Source organism: Brassica napus, chromosome A6 (genome assembly GCF_020379485.1).
Source record: "Brassica napus cultivar Da-Ae chromosome A6, Da-Ae, whole genome shotgun sequence".
Lineage (NCBI taxonomy): Eukaryota > Viridiplantae > Streptophyta > Magnoliopsida > Brassicales > Brassicaceae > Brassica > Brassica napus.
The window spans coordinates 2245530-2261647 of NC_063439.1; the positions used below are offsets into that span (position 1 = coordinate 2245530).

A 16118-nucleotide genomic window follows, 5' to 3' on the forward strand; every position below is an offset into this window, starting at 1 on the left:
ATGGAGAACATAAAAAAATGCATATTTTTGTCATCACAAAAAACTATGCATTTATAACTATTTTTATGCATTTATAACTATGATTTTACTATGTTTTACTAATATGTATAAAAATTATAAAATATTCATCATTTTGAAATATAATACTGTCTAGTGATTTCAATTTTATTTACAACTAGGTGTTGAGTCTTTTTCTGCTCATATATACGTCTTCTGTTCTCCAATATAAGTTGTTAAGAATAATTATTTCATTTTCTCTCATTTCTACAATTATGAAAAGTTTGTATATACATATTATAATCATTTGTGTTTTGAAGTTTTATTATTGGCTAAAATTTTGTTTAAAGATAATATTTTATTGAAATATAAACGTCCATTGCTTCTAAGTTTTTGTGTTTGTTGCTAAATATATTTTTATAAAAGTATAAAACTGATAAATTTAATATATAAAATTAATTAAAAATAAAAAATATTCTGTTGAAATTACAAATTTAAAGTTATAAAAAGAATTTTGTAACAAAGTAGAACTATAGAAAATATAAAATTGATTCTATAAGTATATTACACCATATATATTGTGTAAATGTTACAATATCAGTTAAGTAGACAATGTTTAATTATTATGAAAAATCTCAGTACATTTAAAAACAGCAATACCTTTTAACATCTTATCGGATATTTTAGCCAAAATATATATTTTATGTGATCTAACTAGAAGTATTGACATTTTTTCTACTTCAGCTCCCTTATCAACACATTAACTTGACAATTCACTAACATTAAACTTAATCTTAATTTTGTTTTCAGTAACATATCTAATATTATCTATACTATCAAAACAGAATCACAACTTTAGATCCAACTTGCTTATAAGTGAATATTTTTTTTTAAAAACTTATACACTATAATAATTTTCTTAACACACATATAATGTTAAAACATAATTACAACTTTAGATCAGACTTTCTTATAAGTGGAATCTTTTTTAAAAAATTATACACTATAATAAATTCTCCGAACACTTTAATATTAATAACACATCAAATCTAGCCTAATTATGGAATGTATTTTGGATCAATATATTTGTGGGCCATATTAAAATAATGTTTATCGATTTGATTCTTAATTACTTGCCTTTAATTTTACATCAATAATAGTAAAGTTTTCTTCTTAATATTTATAAATATGATTTGCATCATACATATTTCTAACAATATGGACTCTTTATTTTACATAATTTAATATATCCAACAATATCTGACACCAAGAGAGGAGAGACAACACCAAAACACATTTAGCCAGCAGTTTAAAAAACAAATATTACTCTAAATTACAACTCTGTTTTATGTAATATTAAAAGATCTTTAATCCAACTTACTCTTATTTTCTAAATATTTATATGATCATACTTTCAATTTTTTTACTTCATATTAAACATCCCCACCATAAAAATATGATAAATGATATGATATTATCAATACCATAAAGTTTTATACATATTACTCTTATTATCATTCAAAACTCTTTGGATGAAAATATCCGATAAATAATAATTGGTTGACCAATGTTGTTTGTATATTTACTATTATGATATTATTTAAATTTTATGTAACAACTTTCTATTGTATATATAACTTTCTATTGTATATAATATTATTATTGTATATATAATAATGTAGCTTATGTTTTTTCTTAAATCAAAATCATTAAAAGATAAAAACAAATTATTAAAGATATATTTTCTTATAAAATACAAATATATTCATAAATCTTATTTCTCATATCTTAACGTTTGTTTGAACACTGATTTGATTAAAAACATTCCACTAAGCTAGTTGGCGATAGCAGTACCATTAAGAGGGTGGCTTTAACCATAGCATCAGTCATCTAGTTTTGGACCCTAGGAATGAAATCGAAACTGAAAATATATTGATAGTGCGTCGATGTCCCCATAGATTCCATAGATATCCACCGGAGGAGCCTTCGAGGAGATTGCTACTAAGAGAACTTGACAATCTTACTTGATGCAGATTTTTGATAAGCCAAAATCCTTGGCATTAAGGAGGGCAGAGCGCATGGCGAGAGATTCAGCCATTAAAGGTGACAAGATGTGTGACTCCAGCAATGATGCCTGTCTCAGAACGCGTCCATCTGAGGTAGTAATAATCCAAACACAGCCTGCTCTTTTGTTGGTTTTGTTCCATGAAGCATCAGTGAAACAATCCAGGCAGTCATTATGGTTGGTGAAGGTCCTGAAGGATATACGTCGTAGCTGATAACCTGAGCGTTCGGTTGTCTAGTAACTTGCGCTTGTTGCCATTCACGTGCCGATCTGATTGCGAGATTAAGCGTGTCTTCTGTAGACTATCATATCTGAACCATCTCTACAATCTGTTGAAATGTGTATTACTTTGCCAAAATTAATAACATTATTCAATCCAAAAATATATTATATATGAAAAAAAAATTCAATACAGAACATTAAGGCATTTAACAAAATCAGTATGAGATATTACCAAGAAAAATCTACAGATTATATTTCGGGAAATATTTTTACTATCCTAAAACAATTCAAGCAACTATTATGGCAAATATCATTTATAACAAAATATTTATAATTTACATTAAACAATTTTTGAGCAAAATATAACCTTTAGATACGCGTGACAAAATCTCGTAAATATGCAACATTCTTTAAAACTCTTTTTAAAATATATAGTATACAAAAACAACAAATCATACACTTTCAAATCTTAATTAGATATATTTTATCATTTTATACTAACAAAATAACTCTTAATTATTAGTAGTATTGGACCATCATAAAATTCAAAAAAAATAGTCATGGTAGCTTTTAAGCAGAAACAATTAAACCAAAAATATATACCACACTTTAAAAGAACCGGTCAAAATTTAGTAATTTCTTAAATCCAACGCATCTGCATATTTACGTCATACAACACAACACGGAGAGAGAGAAAATTCAAATTAGCATTGAATGTAACGTATATTTTATATGTATCGGAAATGAATTTTTATAATTGTATGACATATGTCAAAAAGTTTTTATAAAATTAAATGACTACTTTCAAATATTTAAATTTGGGATGAGGTTCAGAAATATTATACTACTATACATATATACAATCAATTACATTATGTCATATGTAACCAAATTTTATCTAATATTAAACTTAAGTACATAGTTTTACAACATACATATATACAAGTGGAGAAACTATGGAAATGTTTTGAAATAATACTAAGACAAAATGGAAATTTGGAATGAATTAATCAGAAGTTTAATATTTTGGTACTCATTTGTCGATATTTCCAAAGGATAAAAGTTATTCAATATATAACACCATTTTTTATATAAAATATATGCTTAAGACAATTTATAAAGTGTATATTAATAACATTTTATAAAATGCACTTCATATAAAATAGTATATTAATATTAATTTGTGTGCTTTCGTTTGGTCTCGCTATATATATAGTGATGTACTTATTTTTGTCACTAATAAAAATATATGTGAGTTAAATAGGATTGATGAAAACATTAGCACAAACCATGGACTAACTTATTAAATTGGATTAATTTATCTTGAATTGGTATGGTTGTATACAAATAAATTATACCATTTTTAAAAATAAATAATAAAAACACGTATTTGATTATGCTAGTCATTTAATCGATATAAAAATATGTTAGCTGTAAATAATTTTAATAGATTTTTTCTTAATAACTTCGTAAAAAGGCAAAAAGATAAACATTTATAACGTATATAATTTTTGATTTTAAGTTCTTAGTAACGCCCTCGTGTTATGATTGTATTTTGGGGTTTTCCTATGAATTCACTTAACTTTATATATATATATGGTCTCTTAGTTTTCTTTCTTTCACCATCTTTGAAGCTTCTTTCTCTCTTTATATAAGACATTCATAAAAGCACCATAAATACACCAAAGCAAAAGAGGTAAAATGAGCATCCAATTCAATATGACTAATGCTCAAGAGGGTTTTATGTGGGGCATATCCAGTTCTGATGATTCTGGAGGCGGTAGTAGAAGAATCGAGAAGCAACTACCTCTACCGCAACCTTCTCTTCTGTTAGAAAATCCGATCTCGATGGATAAGAAGGATGCAAAAGGAAAGAAAAGGACGAAAAGAAATGGAAAAAATCATGTTGAAGACTCACCTGATCATGAAATACATATATGGACCGAGAGAGAAAGGAGGAAGAAAATGAGGGACATGTTCTCTAAACTACATGCTTTGCTTCCCCAGCTTCCTCCTAAGGTATACAAGATTTGGTAACAAAAACATGCATATTTGATATAGTGCATGCGATCGATTTACTTCTTCATTCCTTTACTACCAATCGGAACCTGTAGACGATATTTTTTATTTATTTGCTGTCTGCTGTTATATCATCATTAATTAACATACGGTTAGAGCCGTTTGTATAAGTAGATTGAAAAAGGAATTTTCATTAAGTAGTCCCCATGTTTTAAAAAAAATTTCATACTAATTAAACTTTTATTTAAAGTTTTCTACACTTATTTTAAATAGTTAGTTTATATATTCAAAATTATTGTGATTCTAACTATTCTATTTTTTTAAGCCACAAACATTTCAACCCAGCTTACCTTTTTATTTTTTCTTTCATGATTGAAATTAGTTTTATATATATTTTTAAAATGTTTAGAAATTATTGTTTAACTAAAACTCTGTGTTTAAAAAAAATATCATAAGACTTACCAATGTCTCAGCTCACATTTTAATTTTAATGTTATGAATTCAATTATTTGCGATGATTAAGTTTTTTATTAAAATTTAATTAAAATTCAAAAGTAAAATTCATATATTATTTTAACAATTTTATCCATAAGCTTATTATTTATAAGATTTTTTTTATAATTTAAATTTAGATACTAGTCATTATTTAAAAATTGTAAAATACATTAATCTTTTTAACTCCATCGACCATCTATAAGTTTTTGTATGGTTCCCATCAATCAATTATGTTTCTTCTCTACCGGACTATTTTATTTTAGATTTCGATTTATTCAACTGCAGGTTCTTGTTTCTTTTCAGGTCAAGTTACATTTCTTTAAATTTATATAAATAAATATATCTGATATATGTCACTTAAGTTTGGTGAGATTTTGGCAAAGCTGTCAAAGCTTTAGATTCCTTTTTCTTATTTGTCTTTGTCCCAGTTTTTCCCGTCTTTTGATAATTAATTTTCGTGGATGTTAGTGTGTCGGATATCTTACGTTATGTAAAATCGTATACATATTCTAATATATTTTAACCTATGATCCATAGGCTGACAAATCAACAATTGTAGACGAAGCAGTGAGCTCCATCAAATCCCTTGAACAAACTTTGCAAAAGCTCCAAATGAAAAAGCTCGAGAAACTTCAATATTCTTCTGCCTCAAACACAACTACTTCTCCTACAACTCTGCTCACACCAATCTCACACCATTCTCAAATCCTTCCCGTAGGTGCCGCCCCAGCAGATTGTTACTCTCGTGAAGCTTTCTTGGCCGATCAGATATCTTCTTCCATCACAAACCTGCCTTACCCTTGTAATGACCCGACCGCTGCTTTCGATATTTGGTCCTCAAGTAACGTCGTGCTGAATATCTGTGGGAATGAAGCTTTCTTCAATATTTGTTGCCCAAAAGACAAATCAGGAGTTTTCACTAATGTTTGTTACTTGTTTGAGAAGTACAACATTGAAGTCGTGTTTGCTAATGTCTCCTCTAATGTTTACCGGAGCACCTACGTGATCCAAGCACAGGTATAATATTACATATATCATTTTTTATCATATGATATCTGGTGATACTATTTTTTTTATAACAATGGTTCTTTTGTATTGAAACAGGTAAGTCCGAGTTATGAGAATCAGTTACTGGGAGATGGATTTGGAGTAGGGGATATTTTCAAGCAAGCTGCTAATGAACTGGCCTTATATTTTTCATCTCCTTGAATTATAAATGGCTGCTTCGGGTTGAATTCCTTTTCAGGTCATTGGATGAATCTTCAGTTTTAAGTACTTTCAGGGTTTGTTTTTCACAAAGTCCCGGCTTTTTATCGATGTGCATGCAGAGATAAGTTTGGACTTTGCACTTTATAACCCATTATTATCAATAGAAAAAAAACAAAGAATAAGAGAAGAGATAAGCTTCTTCGAACATTGTTGTCTAGTGACTCTTTCGACAATTTTATTTTATTTTCTTTGACCAATGCATTGGCAAGAACTGTCCTATGGGATGTTGAAGTGCAATTTTCTTTTTGAGGGTTTAAATTTATTTCTTCTTTAACGTCTTAGAAAGAAAAATATTTACCCATAGTTTGCCGAACATCTTTTAACAAGAAAAGTAGCAAACAACGTCCAGTACGTACGTGTTTCCTGTCAAACCAAAAGCAATGAGACGTAGATAAAACGTAAAAATAAAAAAGAAGATTAAAGACAGCATCTTTATTTAAAAAAAAACATTGAACAATCACAAGTACTGAATATCAAAGTCGTGATTCTGACATTCCAAATCTACCCAAAACTTACATACACAAACATCGGTTATGCTACAATCTTTGTTTTCTTCACCAACTACTTTATTTCTTTATTTCTTTATTTCTTGATCCTCTTTTTATTTCTTCTATTATGATGGCTAAAACTATTTACAGAATATTGACTAAGATATATCACAACACTTTTCGGCTTGCTAGAACTCAATTTTAAAACATATTGCATCTATACTTCTTCAACAAAAAAACCGATAATTTTCCTTTTAAAATTTTTGTTTCCTTGGATACATTCCAGCACATTTTGATTTTGGATACATTCCAACACATTTTGAAAACTTTAAGACTATATGTATTGGAATGAAAAATATTTATCCTAAAAGCTTAATTGGTTTTGCCGATAGCACCCACAAACACTACGGCTAGAAAACTTTAAGACTAGAGCTCGGCAAAAAAATCAGAATCCAAAGAATCGAACCGAACTGAATCTGATCCAAAAAAATAGTACTGAATCTGAACCGTTAAATATTCAAAGGGGTTTAAAATTCTGGTATTTAGAGAACCGGAACTGAGCCCGACCCGAATCAAAATATTTCGGGTATTCGAATGTATCTAAAATATTTCGGGTACTCGAATATATCCAAAATAGATTTATATACTTAAATATATTAACTATTTTAGATTTAATATATAAAATATTTAAAATATAAAAGATATGTTGCAGTTGTCCAAAATATATGAAAATATATATAAATAGTCAAAAGTAAATGTCTGAAATAGCTAAACAATAATCAAAACACCAAAAATACTTGAAATATTTATTGATTCATATCCAAATATTCAAGTTAAACCAACTTATATGTTAAGTTTAGGTATTTTAGCATATATTATTCAAATTTATATGTAATATATTATTTTTATTTTTAATTTTTTAAATTTTTTAATGATTTATTAATTTTAAAATTTTAAAATAATTTAAAAAGAATATCCAAACCAAACCGAACCCGTAAAGATCTAAAGCGAACTAGAACCAAAATTTATAAATATCTTTAACTCCGAGAATCTAAAATCCCAATAGACCTGAATCAAATCCGAATGGATATCCGAACGTTCACAAAGTTGCGCAAAAAAAAAGAGGAAGATTGAACTGATACTAAACCATGTGTGCACATCAAACCGAACCAAAAACAAACTTGGACTTGGGTTGATTGAAAACAACCGGATAGAAAAACCAAGTAAAAAATTAATTGGTTTGGGTTTGGCAAACACTAACGATCGGTTGGTTATTCAACGGTTCTTGAAAGGCCTGCGTGAGTATTGCCGTCTCGTTGGTCGGTCACTCCTTATACTGACTGCAGATGTGAAGCCAAAAACAAATAGAGAATCTTTGAACCTTTAAAAACTCGCAAAAATCTCTCTCTCTCTCTCTCTCTCTCTCTCTCTCTCTCCACACTTGCTTGAAACTGAAGCTGAGAGCAAAAGAGATGTCGTTCGATGAGTTCAAGCCGTTGAACGAGAAATCTCTAGTAGAGTACATAAAGGCAACGCCTGCCCTCTCCTCCAGGCTCGGAGACAAGTACGATGATCTGGTTATCAAAGAAGTTGGAGATGGCAATCTCAACTTCGTTTTCATCGTTGTCGGATCCACTGGCTCACTCGTCATCAAACAGGTTCTTTCTCATCTCATCTAAACCATAACAGATTCGTTATCACTTCCTACTTTTGGAAAGTATCAGGAATTAGGGTTTATCTTTTGTAAAATCGAATCGAGTTTTTCGATGATGGGTATTCGAGATCAAAGCCTTCTCTGTCCAGTTAGCAATCATATATGTCTCTGCTGTCTGAAAGTTCTTACCTTTGTCTTAATTTTGTAACTCGTAAATGATTCACTTTTGTCTGTCTCTGTTGTCTGAAAGTTCATACCTTTGTCTTAATCCTGAAGAGTTTGTAACTCGAAAGTGATTCACTTTTGTCTGTCTCTGTTGTCTGAAAGTTCATACCTTTGTCTTCCTTTGTCTTAATTTTGAAGAGTTTGTAACTCTTAAATGATTCACTTTTGTCTGTCTCTGTTGTCTGAAAGTTCATACCTTTGTCTTAATTTTGAAGAGTTTGTAACTCTTAAATGATTCACTTTTGTCTGTCTCTGTTGTCTGAAAGTTCATACCTTAATTTTGAAGAGTTTGTAACTCTTAAATGATTCACTTTTGTCTGTCTCTGTTGTCTGAAAGTTCGTACCTTTGTCTTAATTTTGAAAAGAGTTTGTAACTCGTAAATGATTCACTTTTGTCTTCAAGTTTGTACCTTTTTGTCTTAATTGTGAAGAGATTGTAACTGGAAAGTGATTCACTTTTATCTTCAAGTTGTAAAAGGTTGTACCTTTCTCTGCCGTTACTTCCATCTATAGAGAACATTGCTATTAAAAATTCAATGGATATGAAACAAGCTTTGATCTTTCAAGTAACTCAAGTTGTTGTATCTAAGTAGGCGCTTCCGTATATACGGTGTATTGGGGAGTCTTGGCCAATGACGAAAGAAAGAGCTTACTTTGAAGCAACAACTCTGAGAAAGCACGGTGGTTTGTCTCCGGATCATGTTCCTGAAGTCTACCATTTTGACAGAACCATGGCTTTGATTGGAATGAGGTACCTCGAGCCTCCTCACATCATCCTCCGCAAAGGACTCGTTGCTGGAATCCAGTACCCTTTCCTTGCAGAACACATGGCTGATTACATGGCTAAAACCCTCTTCTTCACTTCTCTCCTCTATCATGATACCACAGAGCACAAAAGAGCAGGTTCCAAACTTGCTACAATAAACATTTTGGTGTTGCCTGAACTCAAGATTGATTCTCTGACAACCTTTTTTTTTTTGTAGTAACCGAGTTTTGTGGTAATGTGGAGTTATGCCGGTTAACTGAGCAAGTAGTGTTCTCTGACCCGTATAGAGTTTCTACGTTTAATCGTTGGACTTCACCTTATCTTGATGATGATGCTAAGGCTGTGCGTGAAGATAGCTCCTTGAAGCTCGAAATCTCAGAGCTTAAATCAATGTATGTTCTTTTGCTAGCGTTTCCATTACAATCTGCTTCTAAACCATTGTGTATTCGTTATGTTGTTAGGTTCTGTGAAAGAGCTCAAGCTCTAATACATGGTGATCTTCACACTGGCTCTGTCATGGTTACACAAGACTCAACTCAAGTTATAGATCCTGAGTTTTCTTTTTACGGACCAATGGGTTTCGACATTGGAGCCTATCTTGGTAACTTGATATTAGCTTTCTTTGCACAAGATGGACATGCTGCTGAGGGAAACGATCGAAAAGTAAGCAATATATATATTCAGAACTCTCTCATTTGCGTTTTTCTTTCTTCTCATCATCGTCTACAATGCAGGAATACAAGCAGTGGATCTTGAGAACCATTGAGCAAACTTGGAATATGTTTAACAAAAGGTTCATTGCGCTATGGGATCAAAACAAAGATGGTCCTGGGGAAGCATACCTTGCAGATATCTATAACAGTACCGAGGTTATGCAGCTTGTTCAAGAGAAGTACATGAGGAGTTTGTTTCATGACTCGCTCGGATTCGGCGCTGCAAAGATGATTAGGTGAGAGAGAATGAATGAATGCAAAGCACTTGAGATGTTCTTTGTGGATTTTGAATATCTTGTTGATTGTTTTATCTTTTGGTTTTGGTATTTTGATTAGGAGAATTGTGGGTGTGGCACATGTGGAAGACTTTGAATCGATCAAAGAAGATGAAGAACGAGCGGTTTGCGAGAGAAAGGCGCTGGAGTTTGGGAAGATGCTTCTCAAGGAAAGGAGAAAGTTTAAGTGTATCGGTGAAGTTGTTTCAGCTATTCAACAACAAAGCTGAGACCTGTCTCTTTTTGTGGGTGTTCTAATGATAAAGAAAAAAAACAAAACAGATGCTTAAACTTGAAAGTCTCTTTTACTTTGATGATCTTCTTGGCTGGAGTTGCTTGCCATTGCCAAGAATGATCCCACTTTTTTAAGTAAAATAAACACAACATATTCGTCATCACTTGTAAGTTCGTTACTTCTTTAGCGAAATCACTTGGAACTTTCCAATTAATAAAACAGAAAATTGAAAGGAAAAAAAAAGCGTATTCAACGCTTTGTCTACAAAGCGACGAGAGGAAACAACATAACTGAGAGGCTGCGAGCGAGTGTAGTGAAACTTTTGAAAGAGACGACGTGCATGTAGTGAAAGCCACTGCTTTAAAAAAAAAAAAAAAAAAAGAAAGAAAAGAAAGCCACTGCTTTATAATACTGGTCTGAAAGAGATATATATATATATATTTTTTTTTTGGTCATCGGTCTGAAAGAGAGATATGTTTTCTTGAAACTCAAGGTATTCCAATTAATTTTATTTAAAATAAAAAAAATGCTTAGATAGAACAATATAAATAAAATCCAAAACATAGCTAGAGAAATCTAAAGATCAGGCCCTTAATCCGATTGCATCATGCTTAATACTCGAACGGATTCTAGATTGCTACATCCGAAAAAAATCGGTACTAAAACCAACCTACATCAAGATTCGAGTATCCGAATATATAAATAAATATATAAATATTAGTTATAATCCTACTACAAAAAATATTAATACTTAATTTAAAATCATAAATCAAATATTTTAGTTATTTCTGGGTAAATTTTGGTAGTTCGAATATAAAATACCCCAACTGAATCATATCCGTAGTTATTTCAGTTAAAAATATCTAAATCTGCATTCGATTTTATGAATAACCGGTTACTTTCCGGTTTCTACACATCATAAGTGACTCACATGGACCCGGCTTGACCCGATTCGGTTTCATATGATACCCGAACGAGATCTTTGTTCAAAACCATAAAAACCCAAAAGAACCGACTCGTACATGGGTGGAGGTACTCTAATACCTAGCCAAAATTTATAAAATGCGGAAACACTAATTAGTTTCTTGAGCTTGAAGAAATCTATGAATCTTTATTAACCATGCTATAAACGTTAAATACTTATTTAGTCGACTGAATGAACGAACAACCGCATGATTAGGTGAACGTTAAAGAACATAATTTAAGACCATATATAAAAGAAATCAATAAAATTTCAAAGCATATCTTTGGGTCGAAGGCATATATGAATATGAAAATGAATAAAAACAACACATGCCTATGTCCCACCTATTATTATGCTTCCCAAATCCAGAAACTCCAACATGCAATTATGCTCCTGATGTGTAACCGGTACTTCTACATAGAACAGAGAAAATGTAAGAATCAACTTTTGTTTTGGTGATGTTACCTGTAAATGACTCTTCACTTCATCGTTGGTTAAGCCGCCTTCTTGCATATATGCTCTCTTATTTGTTTTATGGTAATATTAATACCGTAGAGGTTTGTAAACAGGCCGAGGTTTCTAATAAGCCAAGTATAAGTAAGAACCCTTAGTTTCTCTGCAGCTCTAATCAGCCGAATTTAATTCTCTCATCAATCCTCGAAAACGAACCATGACTCCCCACAACTTCGTCGGTAAGAAGATCTCTTGCTTCTTCCTTCTCAAAATAGTTTTGCTTTGTTTGTTTTGCTTATTCGTTAGATAGATCATGTGATTATGCTTTGTCCGTTTTGCTTATCACCGCAGATGCTCCGACAGCCGTGTTTTGGGACGCTGATGGATGCCCAGTCCCTGCTGACTTAGATTTTATTAGTGTACTGCGCAACATTAAACGATGCCTATGTGAAAGTTCCTATAATGGTACGGTTTACGATAGCAGTAGTCCTTGCCTTATCGATGAAAAGCCCCCCGTAGAGAATCTGGTGATCACTCGCTTCCCCGAAGGAGGTGATCCGTTTGAGAAGTTTAAGAAGATTTTTGTCGATATTATGGACTGGTCGATCGATAATCCTGTTCCTGCCAATATTCTTTACATCTCAGGAGGAGACATGAATCCTTACATGATCCGTCTCATCAACCAATTAAATGGGGACTGCTACAACATGCTCTTATGCCTAGCAGATAGCCTTACCGACTTTCCATTCATCAGCAGCGTGTGGTCCTGGTCCGAGTTATCTCATGGACTTTCTCCAACCGGTTTTCCTATGTAATATTTTGAATATTTCTAATATGCGTAACGTGCCAGGTAGTTTTCTTTTCTGAAACTAACGTGTAGTTCTATTCATGTATTTTTATATTCTCTATCTGCGTAACATGTGAGGTAGTTCTCTGCATGCACGTTTTTATCTCTTGTATCTAAATGGTATCAATAAAATATGTTATCCTCTCGTATAGACATGTTCAAATCCAGATTCCCACCACTGAACTTCACCCAAAATCAAAGCCCTAAGAAGGGTTACTGAATCATAGAATTTAAAAGATTTCAGTTGCACGCAAAAGCTACTGTACTCTACATTTCTAATGTATTTAACTTCAATTCTAGTGTTTATATTTTCTAGACTACTGCCGTACAGTAGTTACAAAATATGAATTCTTCTAAATTCTATGAATGCAATAGATTGTAAAAACAACACATGCTTATGTCCCTCCTATTATTATGCATCCCAAATCAAGAAACCCCAACATGCAACTAGTTAACAGATATTAAAAGAATATATGATAAAACAAAATAAGAAAGATTATTACTAGAGTAATACCTCAATTAAAACCCAACCAAAAATGCCGTACACAAAAATAATTTGAACCATCCTCACTCCTTTGCTCTCTCACTTTCTATATGTATATAAATCTATATGTCCTTTCTATAATTATTGTTCTCTTTCACTACTACTAGCAATAGTAGTGAATCCAATATAACAAAAACGAAGTTCTTGAAAAATGTTTAGTTGAGATCTCAATCTCTCCATATCTGAAAGCTCTCAGATTTAGCATCTTCAGCATCTTCCATGCAACTATCACCACCTGTTGTTGTAGTAGTTGTTGTACAAGGTAAGTGCAATGGACCCTGAGGAGAATCAGACAGCGAGTTGCTCCTCTTTGATGATCCTCCTCCTTCACCTGTTCCTTCTTCTTCCTCTTTTGATGATGAATTCCACAAGTTAAACCCTAAAACAACTAGTGGTTGTTTCTCCAGATTCGAATTAGACTTCCTGATGTGTAACCGGTACTTCTACAAATATAACAGAGAAAAATGTAAAGATTGGTTGTTAGTATTAGTAACAGTTACTTAAAAGATTCAAAGGTCTTACCTGTAAATGACTCTTCACTTCATCATTGGTTAAGCCTTCTTCTTGCATATGCTCTCTTATTTGCTTAGGAGTTGCTACTGTAAACTCAAATAAACAAAAAGATTATTAAGCAAACCAAACTTCAAGAACAAGAAGATGGATTATCATGTCTTTGTACCTCCAGGACCACCGAGTAGTTGCAACGCATCAACAAAACGGCGATGCAACTCAGGAGTCCAACACCTTCTTTGCTTGCGCGACAACGCTTGCTGCTGAAGATAAGGTGGTAGCTGTGGCACAGAGTTAGAGTTAAACCCACAAGAGGCAGTCCCTTTTCTTCTTCCTCCGTTAACCATCGAGCTAGAACCTAAACCGAGACCTAAACCGGTTTCTACCACCTCTGGAGTCTTCAACAACATAGTCAAACCACTTAAAGATTTCTCCTCATTTCTCTGCAATAATTACACCAAACCAACTCAATCCTTGTCCTGGATTAATCCAAAACGTTGTCTCGATGTCAGAACTCTTACCTCAATATCTAGTTTGTTGTTATCTTCTCTCCATAGCAATGGAGAGATGAAATGAGTATCCATCTCCGAACATCTCTTGTTCTCCTCCTTCAAATACAAAATAGCTGCAAAAAAAAAAAAAAAAAAACAGAGTTTCAGCATTCTCCTAAATCAAATTCGAAATTGTTAAAATGAGATCACACAGACCATCGTTTAGGATCTGCAAACAGAGAGGAAGCTCAAGTTCACTGCTTTCGATCTTTATCTTTTCTTCTTCAAGCTTTTTAACATTCATGATCTTCGAAGGTTTAAGTTCAAAGTCTCGATCTTTAAACTTGGAAAGAAAAAAAAAACTCAAACTTGTCTTCTTGTCATGACAAAACCCTGTTCGAGTGTGAGCTGTAACAACCTGAGAAGAGATCTGTGTGACGAGATTTTATAGCAAGAGAAGATGGAATGTTTAGAGAGAGAGAGAGAAGAAGATTGAAGGAAGGAAGAGAACAGTAGAGAAGATTCTGTATATTGTTGTGGGGTATTTTTTTTTTTTTTTTTTTTTTTTCTTTAGATACCAAAAAAATCTAAAACTCTTCGCTTCGTCGCGTATCTCTCACATTCTCACTCGCTCTAGTTCGAGTTTTACATGTTACTCGCGACTTGACTCGGTCTTATTCTTCATACCAAACTCGTGATTTTTCTCAATGCTTATTATGATCATCATTCACATTCCATTTTCTTATAACTAGTGGCTTAAAACCTGATTATGTAATCTCAAAATTTCTGGTTTAATTTGCTTTACGAGGTTCTAAAAATTCGTACATTTCTTTTGAATAAAATTCAAATCATATTAAATTAATTTGGGTTTGAAGACGAGATACTTCCGTAATATATTATGACATTTTAATTTTTACTATATAAACTAAAACTTCAAATCATATTAAATTAAATTGTGTTTGAAGACGAGATACTTCCATAATATATTATGACATTTTTGTTTTTACTATATAAACTAAAAATTCAAATCATATTAAATTAATTTGTATTTGAAGACAAGACATTTCCATAATTTGTGTATTAATTTGTGTTTTATTTATTTTTAACTGAGAAACTCCACTAATACGCTCTAAAATTATGCAGAACTTCAGAGTAATTTATTAAATGTCAGGTTTTTTAATAACACTAAATTTTAAATGAATTTTTGAAATTCATGTTTAAATAACATATGATTTGTTATTTTAATACAAATCACCTTAAACTTCTCAAAATTTTTTGGCTTATTATTAACAATCAGTAGAAATTTACATTGTTATACTTACATAATTTTATGAAATAATACAATATTTCTATGGTGATGATGGTTTATATACCAGAAAACAGCACGTGTTTGTGATATATATGGAGGAGTTTCAAAGATGCAAGAATACACATTTGTGATTTTTGGAAGAAAAGTTTGTTGAATATAGTTATTTTGTAAAGATTTTACTTTGTCCAAATTATCATCTATAACGTTATTTGAACATTAATATTTGTTGCGTTTTCAATGTTGGACCATTTCATATTTAATAGCATTTTATGTTCAAACACACAGTGATGGAACAAATATAAATTAGATTATATTAATAAATTAGCTAATTATGAGAATCAAATATAAATTAGATTATATTAATAAATTTCTACTAAAATTAAACAAATAATTTGGTTACTAGAAGTCTTACCATGAAAAAGAGTTTAGCATACACTAATACAAATTTAGAATATGGTAGAAATTTTAAAACAACACTAAAGATTATAGGTTTTAGTATATAAAGTATTTACCAAAAACTCAATATTTTTGTAGGGGTTAGCCCATAGATTTTGAAAAAATTTCAAAAAATATGACA

General features: G+C 31.5%; 3 protein-coding genes and 1 pseudogene across 3 annotated transcripts; 3 read left to right on the forward strand and 1 right to left on the reverse strand.

Moving 5' to 3' along the window:
- The first annotated feature begins 3623 nt into the window (after window positions 1-3623).
- On the forward strand, window positions 3624-6264 carry LOC106351133 (transcription factor bHLH95-like). Its single transcript, XM_013790952.3, has 3 exons — window positions 3624-4303; window positions 5336-5815; window positions 5903-6264. Exons 1-3 carry the CDS (start codon window positions 3986-3988, stop codon window positions 6005-6007), a joined length of 903 nt encoding a protein of 300 aa, XP_013646406.2. The 5' UTR covers window positions 3624-3985; the 3' UTR covers window positions 6008-6264.
- Window positions 6265-7802: 1538 nt separating this feature from the next.
- LOC106346125 (methylthioribose kinase) lies at window positions 7803-10586 on the forward strand. The gene is made up of 6 exons (XM_013785381.3): window positions 7803-8213; window positions 9028-9337; window positions 9418-9592; window positions 9662-9863; window positions 9935-10149; window positions 10250-10586. Exons 1-6 carry the CDS (start codon window positions 8028-8030, stop codon window positions 10416-10418), a joined length of 1257 nt encoding a protein of 418 aa, XP_013640835.2. The 5' UTR covers window positions 7803-8027; the 3' UTR covers window positions 10419-10586.
- A 1471-nt stretch (window positions 10587-12057) lies between these two features.
- On the forward strand, window positions 12058-12655 carry LOC111198795. The gene is made up of 2 exons (XM_022688085.2): window positions 12058-12079; window positions 12147-12655. Exons 1-2 carry the CDS (start codon window positions 12058-12060, stop codon window positions 12653-12655), a joined length of 531 nt encoding a protein of 176 aa, XP_022543806.2.
- A 506-nt stretch (window positions 12656-13161) lies between these two features.
- LOC106351132 lies at window positions 13162-14768 on the reverse strand (annotated as a pseudogene).
- Between the last annotated feature and the right edge of the window lie 1350 nt (window positions 14769-16118).